The 17,202-nt window shown below is 41.5% G+C and overlaps 1 protein-coding gene across 1 annotated transcript; it reads right to left on the reverse strand.

Annotated features, from left to right (window-relative positions):
- Positions 1 to 12,299: 12,299 nt before the first annotated feature.
- Positions 12,300 to 14,890, reverse strand: LOC122657001. Its single transcript, XM_043851737.1, has 3 exons — positions 14,868 to 14,890; positions 13,724 to 14,513; positions 12,300 to 12,933 (listed from the first exon to the last, which is right to left on the reverse strand). The coding sequence occupies exons 2-3, from the start codon at positions 14,361 to 14,363 to the stop codon at positions 12,302 to 12,304; spliced, it is 1,272 nt and encodes a 423-aa protein (XP_043707672.1). The 5' UTR covers positions 14,364 to 14,513; positions 14,868 to 14,890; the 3' UTR covers positions 12,300 to 12,301.
- Between the last annotated feature and the right edge of the window lie 2,312 nt (positions 14,891 to 17,202).

Consider the following 17,202-nt stretch of genomic DNA (forward strand, 5'->3'; position numbering starts at 1 on the left):
TTGGGATCACCATAAGGAGGGATGGGATAACTGGGATAAGTGAGGTAGGTATAATGGGCTGCCAGAGAGTTGGGGGAGGGGAAAGGTTGCGGGTTAGGGTAACCTGATTGGGATCTGTAGTAGCAGCTGTCTGTAGAGTGGTTTGTACACTTGCAAATCGAGCACCAGAATCGGCTAGGGAACTGATTGGAGAAGCCACGACCACCACGGCCTCCACGGCCACCCCTATTGGGAGAAGGAGAGCCTGGAGCACCAAGGGAGGAGGAGTGTTGAACAGTGCTGGCCGTGGGAGGGGTACCAGATGGAGCATCAGAAAGTGTCAACTTTGTCATGGATGTGCCATGAAGAAGAGGACACCATATCACGAAATTCAGTCTTGAGACCACGATAGATGTGGAGATTAAAGGCACTCGGCCATAGAGAATGACTGGCAACATTAAGTTCGATAGCGATTGATTTTGCACGTTGCAAAAATTGAGACACAGGTTCATCAGGCTTTTGTGCAATGTCTTGTAAGGCCATAGTGAGAGACATAATACGGCTTTCAGAAGGAGAAGAAAAGGACATAGAGAGAGTTTCCCATATCTCACGACTGGTCTGCTTGCCAAGAATAAGGGGAAAAACTTCCTCAGAAAGGGAGGCAATAAGAAAGCTCTGAATTAAAGAGTCTTGTCGGTGCCAAGTAGCAGCAGCAACAGTCTCTGTTGGGCATGGTATAGTGCCATCAAGATGTCCATACAAGTTTTGACCCTTGAGAAAAGGTTCAACTTGAGTCTGCTAGAACAAAAAAAATTCTCGGAAGTAAGTTTAATAGAGTTGTAGTGGTATGCTTGATTGAAAGATGGAGAAGAAGTAGAACCCGTGGCAAGCAAAGAATCAGAGGCAGCCACGTTTGAGGAGTCCACGGTTGTAAGAGGGGAGAGGCCTTTGAGTTTGTCCCCCATCATGAAGGAGAAAACGATACAAAGAAAAAAGAAAAGAAAAGCTCGTGGAGCTTATAGGCTCGTGATACCATATTAAGGTGAATAATATTCCTTGATTTCATTCCTCTCAAAGAGAGTATAATATATAGGTTACAAAGATTACATTCTTAGCTTAGTTTAAACTAGGTAAGATATTTCTCAGGATCACATAAAATATTGACTTTGCAAGTATATGAGGATCTCAATCCAATGTGCTAAATGAAGGAGGTTTATTATCTCATGTGATAATAAACCAAGAAAGGAAACTCGACTACGATGTCTCTCAATTTCCAGGGAGTGCCAGTGAGCATCCAACTCCTAGCTTGATTGGACGCACACCGAGATGTGTGTTGCACCTAATATTTAGGTGTCTTTAATTTTGTCAACCATCAATGTACGTTCATGTGGGACGAATGGGTTTTGAAAAGACACTCAATACTATTTTTTCCCATAAGTTTTGAAAGAGAAAAGCCAGTACCTTTCCCGGATGCTGGGTGTTTATTTTTTTTTTCTTTTATAGAATAGAGCATCTATTAGCAAAAGAAGAGAAATGTCCGAAAGATACAACTTGATCCTGGTATGTCTGCCTTAATAGCCAGATCATTTGCAATCCGAATAAAACTTTTGTTTTGTTTACAAAAACATAAATTAGAAAAGGAATACAAAATATTCTTAACATCCCATAAATCTGTGAATACTTCCCAAAGCCATTGCTTAGTAAACTGAGTGAGCCAATGGATCAGATCTAAATAGTCAGTCCAGATGTTGCGAGAAACGTTGGGCCATGATCCTATTTACTGCAGTCCGAGCACTAATCCTTTTGCTTCTGCCTCTTGTGGTGAACCTCTGTAACCAAAGTCCGAACAGGCACACAAAAATTTATTGTTATGAAAGATAATAGCTGCCCATCTTGCTTCTCCAGAATCTGTCAAAAACTGCCATCACAGATAATTGTTAAAGAGTCTGGTTTTGTTATTGCAAGTATTGCCCTAATGGTAGGAGGAATTGGTTCAGGGTTGAGTGCAGTATTTGATGCAGGCCCAGACCAAGGCTACTTGGACTACCGAATAATTGTTAGAAAACCAGCCCATATTCAAGCTCAAAAACTCAAGTCCAGCCCAAGGCCTAGTACTTAGGCTTGGCCCATGATGCAAAGCAAGCCCATGACTAACATTTCTTAGTCTTTATTATGTAATGTAAGGGTTTAATCTCAATCATAGAAGCTCAATTGTAATTGATGGTTGAGATATTGTAGGAGTTTTTAGGGTTTGACATGTGATGAACACATTTATGTGTGAAATCTTAGGGCCATAAAGCATGCATTTTCATACTTGGAACGGAGCTACTCGAGGTTTTTGTTTGTATTTTGAGATTTTAGGTGAATTTTTGTGAAAATGGAGCAAATGATGCTAAAAAAACATTTTTAAGCTATTTAGTGGTGTTTGGCAGTAGCCGAAAGCGCCCAGGAGTCGAGAAAATCAAGTTTGGATTGAGCACTGAAAGAATCACGCCAATCAGTCAAATTTGAATGCGAGTACAGTGGGCCTCTTAGGATAATTTTGAGGTGTTAATAGTATGGATCCATAGCCCGTCGAGTCAGCTTCGCAATGGTTCAAACGGCACTTGATTTCGAGTTGAAACGAAGAAGTTACGGCCATTTCCGTAATGACACGCGAAAATGGTATGCCATTGTTTCAATTTTTATGATAAGGGTTTGTTTGTAATTATTAAAAATTGGTCAGGGACAAAGTAAAGAGAAAGCTTGGATTTGAGGGGCTATAGTGTAATTGTTAGAAGTTATCTTTTCTGTTAGTCGAAAGATTCCATTTGGAAGGCTCTGGAGCAGTCCAACTTCAACTTGAGATATTTTGGGCTCCCGAACTCCAAATTGGACGAAATTTGGATCTATTTTGGGTGATTTTTCGCAAGGAATGCAACAGTGAGGCCTATATAAGCATCCCATGCTCCAAGTTTTTTGAAGGACAGAATGGAGATTTGATTAATTCTTGAAAGGAATCCTAGTCATCACCTTCACTCTCTCTCTCCTCCAAATTTCCAAGGGGCATTACAGGAATTTTATTTTGTATAGATTTCTTTTGAAAAATATTCTCTCATCCATGGAAGGTTGAAAAGTCAAAGATACCTTGATTTCATTGCTTGGAGAAGACACCTGCAAAGAAAAGGAAGCACAAAATTAAATTAGAAAGTCCATTTTTTAGAAAATAGAAGGTTTATGTAGCTAAGATTTTTATCTCTCCCACTTTCTATTTTTTTATTTTTTTTCTTGAGATTCAAGCTTTTTGTAAAGGAAGGAGAAGGAAATATTTCTCCTACCTCTTCTCTCTTCTCCCTTGTCCTCTCCTTCCCCCTATAAATACCTCTTGCCTTTTGGGTTGTAACAAGTTAGTTTTTAGTTAATTCTAGTTCAATTTTTTAATTCAATTTTTATGCAATTTTAGTTCAATTGCTTAGTAAAATTTCTCTCTTCTTCTTCTAATTTTTGGCTTTCTAAGTTTCTAGTTTCATTTATGAGCTTAGTTTAATGGTTGTAATTGGTTTAATTCATGCTTTAATTTTAATTTATATCTTCAATATGTCACGACCGACGTATGCAACGGTGGCCAAGCCGCCTTCTCTCCCAGAAATCGCGAGTTTGCCAGCACCGGTAAGGGATGGGACGCTAACAAGAATAAAGATACCCCAAGCGGTGTACATGGAGCAGCTTGACAAGCTTAAGCATTCCTTGCTTGGCCGTCTGAATTTCAGGTTCACTTCCATGGGGAAGCTTCGTGAAGTCGCCAAAGGCTGGGGCCTGAAAGAAGGTGTCTCCATGAAATCACTTGGCAAGGGATTCATTTTATTTAATTTCAGGAACTCGGTGGACATGACCCACATGTGGAGACGAACCCTAGTTTGAGTGGATGGGCAAGCATTGAGGTTCCAACAATGGAGGAAGGATTTCAAAGTTGAAGATCAGGTGGTCACGTGCAGGCTCTGCTGGATCCGTTTCCCTAACTTGCCTCAAGAGTACTGGCATGAGCACATTCTCTTGTCAATTGCCAAGGCCGTGGGGAGGCCGATAGCCATTGATCGAAGGACCAGAGACTCCCATTACGGCCATTTTGCGCGGGTTTGCATCGATTTTGATGATTCACTTTCGTGAGTGGAATAGGTTTTCGTTGAGCGGGAACAAGAAGGTTCGCCTGAGGTGTATGTGTTTAAACAAGAAGTAGTGTTTGAAGAGCCCCCATCTCGTTGTGCCGGCTGCCGTTGTTTTGGTCACAGGGTGGACGCTTGCCCCATCAAGTAGAGTGCTACGGTGGCTAACGTTTCAGGTGCAACGGAGGATCTTCCTTCGGCTAGGCAGCAGCGGCAAGATTGGCTTCCAAGAGCATCTCCAGCAGTCCAGGTAGCGACTCCGAACGCATCGCATGATTCCCCAGGATCTCAAGAAGGGGGGGGACATGTGGCAGCATCTTTGGGTGACAGCTCTCACGTGGTCCTTCACAAGGATTTGAACTCTTGCGGTGCCCGTAACCAACTCTATCTCTCTGGCAGCATCTCTCGCGTTGAAGACTCCCATTTAATATTAGATTCTGAGTTTATGAGAACTCATGCGCACGAAAGAGATGAGGGCTACGTGTCAGTGCAACGGCCTGAACCATGTATTGAATTGGATATGGGCCGGGTTAACCCGGATGGTCGCATGGATTTGGCAGAAGGTGAGTTACAAGTGGTTTTATCGCCCATTTCAGTACACTGTTGTGATGAAGGAAGAACTGCCGTGGTAAATCACTTAGCCATGGAGCATGAAGAGCAGAATGATTCGCAAGCTCCTTTCACGACGGTGCCGCGCTGGAAGCAGAGGAGAAATAAGCATATTGAGCCAGCCAATATTGTTGCCGGTGCACGACGTCGAGGGAGGTTGAGCCGGGAGGTTGATACAGTGGTTTCGAGTTTGCCATCGCAGCCATCGCAAGAGGGCGTCTTGAATGGACGCCACACTGAATCACCATCTATTTAACTCATGAGATGTGTTTTTTGGAACATACGAGGTGTAGGAAATTCTAAAGCAAAAGGACACCTGCGTCTGTTGGTGCAAGCATACAGCCCTGATATCTTGTGTATTGCAGAGCCTAAGATAAAGGCTGAGAACTGTCCTACAAGTTTCTTCGCGTCGATGGGACTGTGCACAGAGATAATTACAAACAAAAAGGAAGTGGGGGTTCCAAACATTTGGGTCCTCTGGAAGGCTAGTCTTAGCAGGCCAATTGTGGTTCTTGAGTCCAGTCAGCAACTCACTTTGCAGGTGGTGGTGAACGGGGTGAAAAGTTTCATCTCAGTGGTACATTCGAGCTGTTTAAGAGCGGCAAGGAGGCAGCTTTGGTGCGACTTAACTTCTCTAGCGGGGGTTGCATGTCCATGGCTCGTCATTGGCGACTTCAATTCATATTTATATGCGAATGAAAAAAGGGGACCAGGGCGGTTCAATACAGGTTCGGCCGAGGAATTTGCGGCTATGGTGGAATCCTCCGCTCTAACGCCAATCCCTTCAACGGGTAGCAAGTTTACATGGATCAATAATCGAAGAGTTGGTAATGTGCAGGCGTGTCTGGACCGCAGTTTTTACAATGATAATTGGTGGCAGATGTACGCAGACACTTTGCAACGGGTGCAAGTGAGGGGGCATCAGACCATTCCCCCTTGCTGGTTTATTGTGACAATATTCCTCGCCCTTCTAATATTCCTTTTCGAATGCAGCGTTTCTGGGCCGATCACCCTGATTTTCTAAGCTTTGTTACGAACTCTTGGGCAGCGCCAGTCATTGGCTCCCCTCTTTTTGTTGTTGTAGCAAAATTGAAACGACTGAAGGGCCCTCTTACTTAGGCGGTTTTAGACACTGTACAAACATCCATGGACAACAATGTGTTTTCTGATGATTTATTTGAGGCTGAGCAGCAGGCTAGAAGAGACTTTGATTATGCAGTAGAGCTGCAGGAACGGCTGTGGTGCGAAAGAGCTAGAGATAAATGGGTGAAATTTGGGGATAGGTGCACCAAGTACTTCCACCTATCCACCAAACTCAGGTGGGCCAGAAATACAATAAGAGAAATCAAAAAGGAGGATGGCACAGTGCTGACTGATATGCGTGACATAGGTGATTGTATGGCTTCTCACTTTGAGAATTTTTTCAAGAAAGCTAACACAGTTCAAGATGGGAGTTTGTTGGCGGTGATTCTCAGTCTAGTTTCAGACGAGGATAATGAAATGTTGGCGAGAGTCCCTTCTCAGGAGGAAATCAAGGGTGCGGTTTTCGATCTTTATCCCTCTAGTGCGCCGGGGCCGGATGGATACCCTGGCACATTTTTTAGAGTCTGCTGGGATGTGGTGGGCAGTGATGTTTGCAGAGGAGTCCAAAATTTCTTTCAAGAAGGGATTGTCACAAAGGGGGTAAACTGTAATTTCCTAACCTTGTTTCCAAAGGTAGACAATGCCAACCTGGTGGGGCAGTTCAGGCCGATATGCTTGGGGAATTTCTTTTTCAAATTAATCCCAAAGATCATGGCAACAAGATTGTCAAGTATCCTTCAAAAACTAATCTTTGCAGAGCAAGGAGCGTTTCAAAGAGGCAAAGTTATCTTTGAAAATATAGGAGTCGCATCGGAGTTAACAAACTTGATGGAAGCCAAATGTATGGGAGGCGGTTTGGGTTTGAAGCTGGATATTCAAAAAGCTTTTGACACTCTGGAGTGGAGTTTCCTATTTGACGTCCTCAATGCATTCGGTTTCTCCCCTCTCTGGATTACCTGGATTCACCAAATCCTCCAATCAACAAGATTATCAGTTCTTATTAATGGAGGCCCAGTGGGTTCCTTTGGCATGGAGCGTGGTTTGCGACAGGGGGACCCTCTATCCCCAATGCTTTTTATTTTAGCAGAGGAAGTGCTGTGTAGAGGGTTGGGAAAGCTTCGAGAGCAGGGAGGTGTTACTGCATTGCCAGGTCCCCGCCAAGTAACCACACCATCTCTCTTACTTTATGTTGATGACCACTTTATTTTCATGAAGGCAGAAATTAGCAAGGTGAAGCGAGTCAAGCGTTTTCTTGAAGCCTATGGTGCTTGCTCGGGCCAAGTGATCAACCTGGCCAAAAGCAAAGTGTTCTTGGGTCGAGTGTCAACAGCTAGAAGACAACGCCTGGCTGCAGTTCTGAACATTCCGATATGTTCTTTCCCTACAAAATATCTAGGAGTGATGCTGAACAAAGAGAGGGTGAAGCGGGACCACTTTCAGCCCTTGGTGGACCAGTTTAAACAACGACTTGCAGCCAGGAAGAGGCGACTTCGTTCAATGGCGGGGCATATTGAGCTGGTTCGATCAGTGATGGGAAGCATTCCTGTGCATAATTTCTCAGTGTATCTCTAGCCGGCTGCGACAATTGAGTTAATGGAGAGATGGATTGGAAACTTCATTTGGTCAGGGGAAGCTGACAGAGCCAAGGTAATAACTGTGCGCTGGGACCAATTGTGCAAGCCAAAAAAGGAGAGAGGACTTGGTATCTGGAGGTTGAGGGACCTGAACCTAGCTTTGGTTGCCAAGTTAGCCTGGAACATCAAGAATGACGACTCTGTCTTTGCCTCTTTTCTGCGTGGGAGGTTTCTAAAACCGAACGGGACACTCCGACCTACAGTCGGATCGTCTACTCTTCTACTAGGTCTCAGGAAAGTTTGGGGCATCGTAAATTCTTCTGAGCACTGGGCGGTTGGTAATGGGCACTCAATCAGTTTTTGGTATGATAGATGGCTTGGAAACAATAGTGTCGAGGAGCTACTACTGCCTGCACAGGTGCCATGAAATTTATCGGCCATAGTAGAGGACTATCTGGAGGAGAGAGACGACATTCATCAAATGGCACAAGCACCGACGGTGCAAGATGTGGTCATGAAAATTCAAGAAATGGGAGAGTTGGGAACGGACAATTCTGATAGACGAGTATGGGCACACACACTCTCTGGTGTCTTCTCAGTAAGGTTTGCCTGGGATTACATTTGAGTAAAGTCGCCTCACCTTTCTGGTATTGGGCAGTATGGCAACAAGAGCTAATCCCCCGCACTTTGATTTTTGGCTGGCGGATGGTGCATGGAGCACTGCCTATGGATGATAAGGTATGCAAAAAGAGGATACCAATAGCCTCTAGATGCGTTCTTTGCATGGCAGCAAATGAAACTTCTGCTCATATCTTTTTAAACTGCGCATTCTCCTGCGCTATTTGGAGGGAAGCACTTGATCTCTTTGGGCAGAATTGGGGAGGTTCCCATCCATTGAACTGCTCTTCTCATGGTGGCGCATAAAATCAAAGGTGGTCCCACTTCCCAATTCTTGGGGGGGTTTTGTTGATAATCATCTGCCAGCAGATATGGTAGGAACGGAACAGGCGCAAATATGATGATTTGAAGAGAACACCATCACAGGTTATGAAGCTGTGCATTAGAGCAGTTACAGAGTGTTCCCACATAACAAAGGTCCCAATGAAGACAGTACTCGACCTGGTGTTAGCTAGAAGACTGCAAATCAAAATCTGCAGGCGACCACAGAAAAGGATATTGGAAGTAATCTGGAAGCAGCCCCCTTTAGAGTGGAAAAAATTAAATATCGATGGCTCATCGATAGGAAACCCCCAGGCTTCAGGAGCGGGTGGCCTCATTAGAGACTGTAGGGGCTCAGTAATTAGAAGCTTTGCGACTTACCAGGGTGTGGGTACCAACTATATGGCAGAGATGGCTGCTTTTTTTGATGGGGTAACTCAGGCACAAAATTTAAATATTACCAAGCTCTGGATTGAGAGTGACTCAAGTGCAATGGTTACGGCCGTTCTTGGTCGCAATATCCCATGGGTTTTCAAGCAGAAATGGTGTGCAGCAACCACCTATCTAGATGCCATTGAATGGCGACTTACCCACTGCTACCGGGAAGTAAACACCGCTGCAGACGCTTTGGCTAATCACGCAGCAAAGGCTAAGGCCTCCTGTACATGGAATGGGGCACCTGACTTCATTGCACCAAAAGTCTCTTGGGACGCCCTTAACCGCCCATACTATAGATTCACCCATAGGTGAATAGTATCAATTGAGAACCCAGCCTTTGTAAGGAGCATCTGGGTTGCAGTTTTTCTTTTGATCTGAATGTATCATTTATTTTTGTAACATTTCTATTAGCTTAATATACACATTGCTGATCTTTAGCAAAAAAAATATAAGTGGGAGATTGTTGAATATATTGCCTTTTATGTGTGTCCATCAAACCCAATTAAATTAAATTAACTTAATTAATTACATTTTATTTATGTAATTGTTGCAATTGTTATACTTTGTGCAACAGCCCAATAGTACTGCTATTTGTTCACAACCATGGGCTATTTGTTCACAACTATGGACAAACTTGGGCTCTCTGTTCTAGGATTTCCATATTGTATATTTTCCCAATAAGCGTTGGATAGAAATATAAATACGAGCACTTTGATATATTGAACATTGACCCATTTGAAATTCTTGATGGTTCACCGTCAATTGGGTTTGGCAACAAAAATTTCTAGTAGTTATTTTTTTCTATACTTGAGAGGTACTTACTATTACATTTATATTTTGTGTGTTTGTGATGAGCCAATGGTTGATGTCTACTGACAGGAATGACTACACACTAGTCGCTCGGCATGCACAGTATGAATGGTGAAGGGGTGACACTCAATAAGATTTTCACAGCCTAATAAAGGAGGAGAACATCCAAGTAAGTGATATCGGACTGTGATTGGTTGGAATCCTGAGCCTAGGTAATCATTTTGTAAAGAATTCGTAAAAGTGTTTTATATTATTATATTAACTAAATATACTTAAAAAATGTTTTCAGATTTTTTTTGTCCAATCATTGGTCATAACGCTCCTTCAGTTGATTAAAATGGGCCCGTTTGCATAACTGTGATTTTTATACCATGGTTACAAGTCCATTGTGGATGCTGATAGTGTGGGGGGGGGGGAGAAAGTGTAATAAAAAATCTGCCATAGAGAGTTTTCAAGTTATGTTTTTCGTAGTGGCATCCTTTTGTGCAATTAAGGACAACTTAAAAGTTACCCTTTGGATCACACAACTTGGCGCGATATTGTCCATTAAATTGTAATATCCTAAGTAGGCTTCTTCTTTTTAAGAGAAGCTTGGCACAAACCTTAAATTTCACTAAGCATTATTTTGCGTATTATTCTCTTAGAGAATAGAGAGAGTTTGAGAGAGAAAAGAGGGTCTTCTTCCTCAAACAAGGGTTTCTACCATTGGAGTGGTGCAATCAAATAAAGTTCCTGACTTCATGTTGCATTCCTTTGGAGGAACGTGTCACTTGCGTTATTGGTAACCTTCGATCCCAATATTGATTTGTTATCACATGTGTTCAACAAGATCCTGTTTCCATTAAATTTTTGTAATGATATTTGTTTCGTATCGATTCTGCCACCACTAACAATTTGGTTTGTGAGTTATTTTTGGAAAATACTTTGAAAAATGTTGGGAACAGAACTACAATTTTCATCTGCTTTTCATCCCCAAACAAATGGACAAACTGAGGTGGCCAACTGTAGTCTTAGGAATTTATTGTGTTGCTAGTGGGTGATCATATCTCAAGTTAAGTTTCAGTTTTACCAATGGCAGAATTCGCTTACAATAGTTAGTCACTAGTTCTATTGGAGATAGTTTTAGGCTACCAACTCAAAGAAACCTATAGACCTCGTTCCCCTGCCATTAGAGGCTAGACCCTTAGAACCAGCATAGTCATTTGCCCGTCTTATCCATAAGCTACAACATAAAGAACAAAATTGTGCTTACCATGATCAACCCAATCACAGCCTTTTGGTTTGTTTACTCATTATGTTGTATAAATTTATAGTATCATACAACTACCACAGTCCCACATAGCAGCATAACATAGGAAAAGTTGAACCAAATTACAAGTGGGTTTTTAAGTCTTGGCCTCAAGATATGGGCTTTGAGTAAGCTGGGCTTATATGATGCCTGCGCTTGGGTCCAATAATTTAAGCCCTTAAGGACTTTGGGGTGGGTATGGAGTCCATAGATCCAAGATGCTATATTAGACTGGGAGCCTGGTCCAAGTTAATTGATTTTGCAAGTCAAATCCATTACATGGGTTGGCATGCTCTATTGCCCACACCCTTGTTGTTGAAGGTGGACACCTCCATATTGCAATCTCTTGTCTATGATTTTATGGAACTCGATCCCTACTTCCGAGCTGCCCCTACTACCATGCGCCCTAGACACGGCAAGGCGGTAAAGATCGCCTTACCCGCACTCGGGCAGGGGTAGGGCGATTTTTTCACCGCCTTGCTGTATCTGGGGCACACATGGCAGTAGAGGACCCCGAAGATGATTTTATTACCGGAGGACCTATCCAAGTCCAATTTGTATTCCCCCCCTCTCTCACTGCACCTGCCCTCTCAAATTATCAAAGAACAAAACAAAGGCCCACATAACCTGCAGCAATGTTTGAACAGTCACAAAGGCTATAGTTATTTTTGTACCATTTTCATACTATAACTTTCACAAGCGGACACATGTCACACAACCAATGCATTTACTGAACCTGTAATAGTGAAAACTCTTTCAAAGGGACCAATGAAGTTACAGAGAGAGAGGCCTGAGTTCCTGACTTAACCTTTAATGTATTTCTTGGCTCTACATAAGCCTACTCTGGCACCAGAAAGAGTTAAGAAGGCCAATAAATGAGGTAAGGTATAGATTAGAAGAGACAATATCAAATTTGTCAGGCCAGGGCACATAGCATTCAATGATTCAACCCTTGCACTTGTCCCATTATTTTAATTAACTCTTCTGCTCTTTCTCCTTCTTCTACAGTAGTCCGAGCATGGAAGTCAAAAGTAGGTGAAATTTTCAAGACCTTGAACACCAATATATGGCTGACAAGTTTGTGCCCTTTTCCTTGACAATGATCTACTTTGATAAGGACTCTTAAGGAGTCATAACAATTCTCCAAAACATTTATATGTGACAAAAGACAACCTTTAAGGAAATGGAATTTTCTGCTATTGAACAAACTTGGATGATGACTTGACAACATGATCTATCGAGGATCCAAACATGCTAGAGGTAGTCCTAAGCAAGTTCAAGAATGCAGAAGGATGGATTCCTTTTAGATTCCAAATTGAAGTGGTAAAGAAGAATCAAAATATGTGATAAGGTGATAATGAAGAAAAGAGGAACTTTATAGTACTACAAAAAAAAAATTCAAAACTGTTACTTTAAACAATTTTTCTTTTTTCTCCCTTTCAGGGCTTGCAGATTACCACAAAGCAAGGGAGAAGAGCTCTAGGGCTTAGTAAGTAGAGCTCCTCAATATTTGAATAAAGACCAACTTTCCCAGCCAATGAATCAAACCCTGTTTGGCCTGCTAGTCCTTGGATGTTCTCCAAAGGCTTATGTACCCTTCCTGCAATCACTCTACAGACTATTAAAGCCTTCCTCAGAGATGGGTTTTCTTCATAGAGTTCAATAGATTCAAAAGCTCTTCCACTTGTTGAAGTTGTGAAAACACCAATACCTCCCTTGATCTCTTTCTTCGTGGAGAACCCATGTCTTATAATCCGACAAACGCTGCACTTATCAGAAATACACAGATTAGAGGAGCCATTTATTCCAAGAGAACATGTCACAGTAGTACCATAGAATCTCAAAAGCTCATTCCCATCAGCCAGGCAACGTGGGTGTTTCTTGGGGAGTTTACTGGCTTTGTTTTTCACCATCTCCCTGTATTCTTCAAATCGAGCTAGGGTCTTTTGCATGTTGTGGACCTTCAAAACCTTCTCAATCCGCCCACAATTGTTCTCAGACTTTAACCAGCTTGCACGGCAAATGATCTCCACAATCTTTCTAGAGGAGTCTCCTTCAATAAGTTCAGTAACTGTGGAAGAGCAAGAAGTGAGTTTGATATATATATATATATATGAAGCTCCCATGAACTATAATGAAAAAGATAAGATTCAATTTGATAATTGGTGCACCAAATGCAAATGAGGACTAGATGAAACAGAACCTCTGGACTCAAAGAGGATAAATTGAAGTTCTATGATTGAAAGGAAGACAGTGGGTGAACTTCTGATTTCATAGTTTCATGGAAATGTGGATAAATTGAAGGTCTGTAAATGAAAAATGTGAATAACATGCATTTGGGTATCTAAGAAAATTGAGGATTTCAAAAAGTTTCAGTAAATTTTGACAGTAATTCACAAGGAAATCAAGTACTGATTAGGAGGAATACAAGGAAAACAACAGTAAGATCCACCACATATGGCAAGGAAACAAGTTGACAAAAGTTACCAAAGAGAAAAGATTGGGAGGTTACTTTGGATAAAGAGAGAACTCAAAGAACTTTTAAACCTATGTCAACTTCAGAAACCCATCAAAGATAAAAATTAAAGGGTAATCATGTATATTTACGCCAAACTGATCAAAATCAGTGGGAATCATGGCCGATTCACCAAACTGATTCCCGATTTTGTAAAACCTGACCATATAGTAATTTAAATGGGGGCTGAAATTTTGTTGACAGAAAAAATCACATGAAAGAATTCATATGTCGAGTTTAGCATAATTGGAGTTAGCCACACATGCACTTTATTGAGAATCAATGTAACTAAGAAAATAGAAGATGCTGAAAATAGACATTAGACATGAAATGAATCCGATCTTACCAGCATGCTTGGATAGGTGATGTGATTCTAAGGATTCCCACTTCCCAAACTGCTCTCCACATCTATGGCAAGTCACCATATACGACCCATGAGAAGCCCTAGATATAGTGCCACCATCACCAATACCACCAGAAAAGGCAGAACCTCCAAATGCAGGGCATTCTCTGTCAGATAGAAAACTAGGAGACTTCCTTGAAGGTGTAGCTGAGCTCTTAAAAGAAGAGATGTAAGAGTGCCTGCTGTTAAGGTGCCCTCCTGGACCAGGTGTCCCAGGCCTCAGGGTACCAACAAAAGTTGAGTCTCCGCTGCCACCGCCACCGCCTCCACCTTCATAGAAACCCCCAATACCGGTTATCTTGAGCTCACACCTTGAATTGCTGAGAATCACTTCATGGGTTATTGGGTTTAGGAATTCACTACTCCCTATAGATCTTGGGCTGCAACTTGGAGGCCTTTCTAAGTGTCTCTTGCTCCCATGGATAACATCTTTTAGGTTTGCAATGGACCTTGAACATCCGGACCTACCAGTTTTTTTGGTCAAGATGGCACTCAAATGATTCCTAGCTTTTGGATCATGAACATCCGAAGGCTCTGATTTGCAATGGAGGGATCTCTTTAGAGAAAACCAAACTGTTGGCATCTTCTTCTAATCTTTCAACTTTCCTGAGTTCTCTCTATCTCAGCTTTCAAATGATATTCAAAACTCTTCTGTGAGATTGCTTTCTGCTCTTGACAAGAACTACTTCTAAGAACACAACATCACTTTCCATTGCCATACTCTTGTCCATCTCTGTAAGGTTTAAACCCAACATGGAATCTGTGTAAAGGAAATCCTCCATATCTGCAACATCTCTCCTCCAACACTGCCACAAGTGCTGAATGTTTGAGAAAAACCCAATTCAAAATAATACATATTACTTCAAACTTCCAACCACTTGGAGGTTAGAACAGTTCTTAAAGCCGAAAATGGACCACCCAACAGACAGATGCATTCTCTCCCAAATGGGTTCTAAGAAAGAGGTGAAGAAATGCAGAAAAGGACCTTAATTAGAAACAGAAACCAAGGAAACCTGATAATAAAAAAGGAGATACGGAAATTGAAGCAAAAAGGGAATCTTTGGTTCTTAGAGACATGGAAACCAACCTCAAAAAACCTTGGTGTTTGGCATTAATGAATAGAGAAAACAAGCAGAGAAGCCACAGACTCCCTCTTACATGAAAAGAACTCAGTCGTCTGAGCCTGTGAGAAAGAGCGAGAGAGAGAGTGTTTATCAGAAATTTTAGAAAAGCATTAAATTGATGACAGAAAATCGCAGACACTTGATGGGCCATAGCCAAGACCAATGGATGGATTTTTTGATTTTGTATATTGAATCGTAACAAAATCCTAACCACCCACAATCGTTATTAATGAGTTTTGGCGGTAATAGTATATAGAAAAAGCCTCTCATTTATTATTTTCATTATCCGGAAAGAATTGCAAATTGAACCGCGGTTTCAGAAGCAATGATGGCTTCTTGAAGTTAAACAAGGTCAAGCCCGCTCGGTTTCGGTTGCACCTCATCGGTCCCCACTAATTTAAGGCTTGGCATCGTTTTTACCTATTTAGATAATCGGGTCTCGTAGGCAAGGGCATTGACATCTTGGTTTTAATTCATGATATCGGATCAAGTATGGGTCACCTCCAAAATCAAAATGATACCGATATTCGTATACAATTGCTTTTGATTTTCCTTAAGAGAAAAAAAAAAATAGGATTTTTGATTGTTTTACCCTTTATTTGTACTGTGTTATCGATACAATATTGGCATGGTATCGAGGTCAAAGATTAAAAAAACCGTCCATAATCGAATAGAAGGTGATTGAGATAATCGAACTATAATCAAGATTTAAACAGATTGATTAACCTGTTGGCTATAAACTAGCCTTAAAAGAATCCATGAACATTCTTTGGGTTATAATCTAATTAATTGGCTTATAAATGGCCAGTTATTGGGTCGGTCACAGCTCAGGTTGGGCCACCACCTTGAACCGGCATAGTTCGATTATTCATCAATCAGTGCTTGAGCTCGATATGTTTAGTAATTAATCAAACCGATCTTGGGTTTCAACCAATCGATTCAGGTAGGACCTACCAGTGTGGGCCAACTTTTGGCACCCCTATGAACATTTTACTCTACAGATCCCACCTTCAACATGCCAACATGATCAAGCTATCCTCAGCCGTCCATCTCATTGTAGCATATTACTACTTTAACGTGCGAGTACACTTGTGAACCAGGGCTTTTCCGTGAAGATGATCCGATTAATATTCCAAAATCTGTAGTTTTGTACTAATCATATCGTTATTAGTTCTCTTTTCACCTCATTAAATAGCATTAAATCAGTGACCAACGGGAGTTTACTATTTCAGTACGACCGCCCAGACGGCTAGTCCTCTGGTTCCGATATTAAATATTGAGATTTGAGACAAAGCAATCACATCGGTGAGATGGTGACCATATCATCATAGTATACTATTCTAGTATTTTATTTTCTCTTTTGGGCTCTGACCTTTCCTTAAATACCATCCAGAACCACAGAACCAGCTAAGGCAGAGGATCCAGCATTTAATGGGTGGTATTAAATAAATTATTTAAGCCAAATTTTCTTAAACAAGCCATTATTAGTGGGTTAATTAAGGTAATAAACTTGCATATTGTGCATTTGTGCATATGTGTGATTGCTAATTTCAAAGAAAACTCTGTACCCACATATAATCCCCTTGCCTTCTCTATTTCTATGGAATCAGGGGGCTGTCAAAAGTTAAAAGTTCGGATCAAATCCAGACCACTCATATATTAATTACTGTTCCACCAACCTTGAAATTGAAAATCCCATCCATGTTGATGCCTGCTGTGCCTGTTCTCATGAGCCCCTAAATCGATTCAAGGGCTACATGATGGGTACTTCTTCACTATATATGGATTCAAATTATCCAAACAAAATCCAATCTGATCTGTTTATGTAATTCATTATAATTGGCTTTTTTTTTACTATATATATAAAATAGGAAAATGTTCTCTAGGAGGCGCAAGCCATGCCCAGACACAATGAGGAGCAAAATGACCGTCCCACCCCCATAAAGGAGGAAATCCATTTTTAAAAATCACATTTTCATTCTTTGTCCTCGTCCATAACCAGCATTATTGGTGACCATTGCTTCAATTCGTGACGCTATTGTGATGTTTCCTCGTTGAACTCTAAAGATGGGAGTGACATCCTCCCACTACAACCTATTTCTATGAAGCACACACATTGGACAGAGATTAACGTGGTTCATCTCCAAGAAGATAGGCTACATCCACAGCAGAGCGATAGATCTAGATCAACTATTTCTGTGAAGAAAAATACAAAATCTCTCTCACACCTTCTAATCTCTCAAAGAGATAGCAACTATATATAGTTACAACATAGAGAAAACCCTAACCCACGAAAGT

Source organism: Telopea speciosissima, chromosome 1, assembly GCF_018873765.1.
Source record: "Telopea speciosissima isolate NSW1024214 ecotype Mountain lineage chromosome 1, Tspe_v1, whole genome shotgun sequence".
Classification (NCBI taxonomy): domain Eukaryota; kingdom Viridiplantae; phylum Streptophyta; class Magnoliopsida; order Proteales; family Proteaceae; genus Telopea; species Telopea speciosissima.

Excerpts from the sequence above, each read along its gene's own strand:
- LOC122657001 (XM_043851737.1), bottom strand. The coding sequence starts at position 14,363 with ATGCCAACAGTTTGGTTTTCTCTAAAGAGATCCCTCCATTGCAAATCA. Across the intron at positions 12,934-13,723 it reads TCACCTATCCAAGCATGCTG|TTACTGAACTTATTGAAGGA; the intron begins GTAAGATCGGAT and ends GCTCTTCCACAG.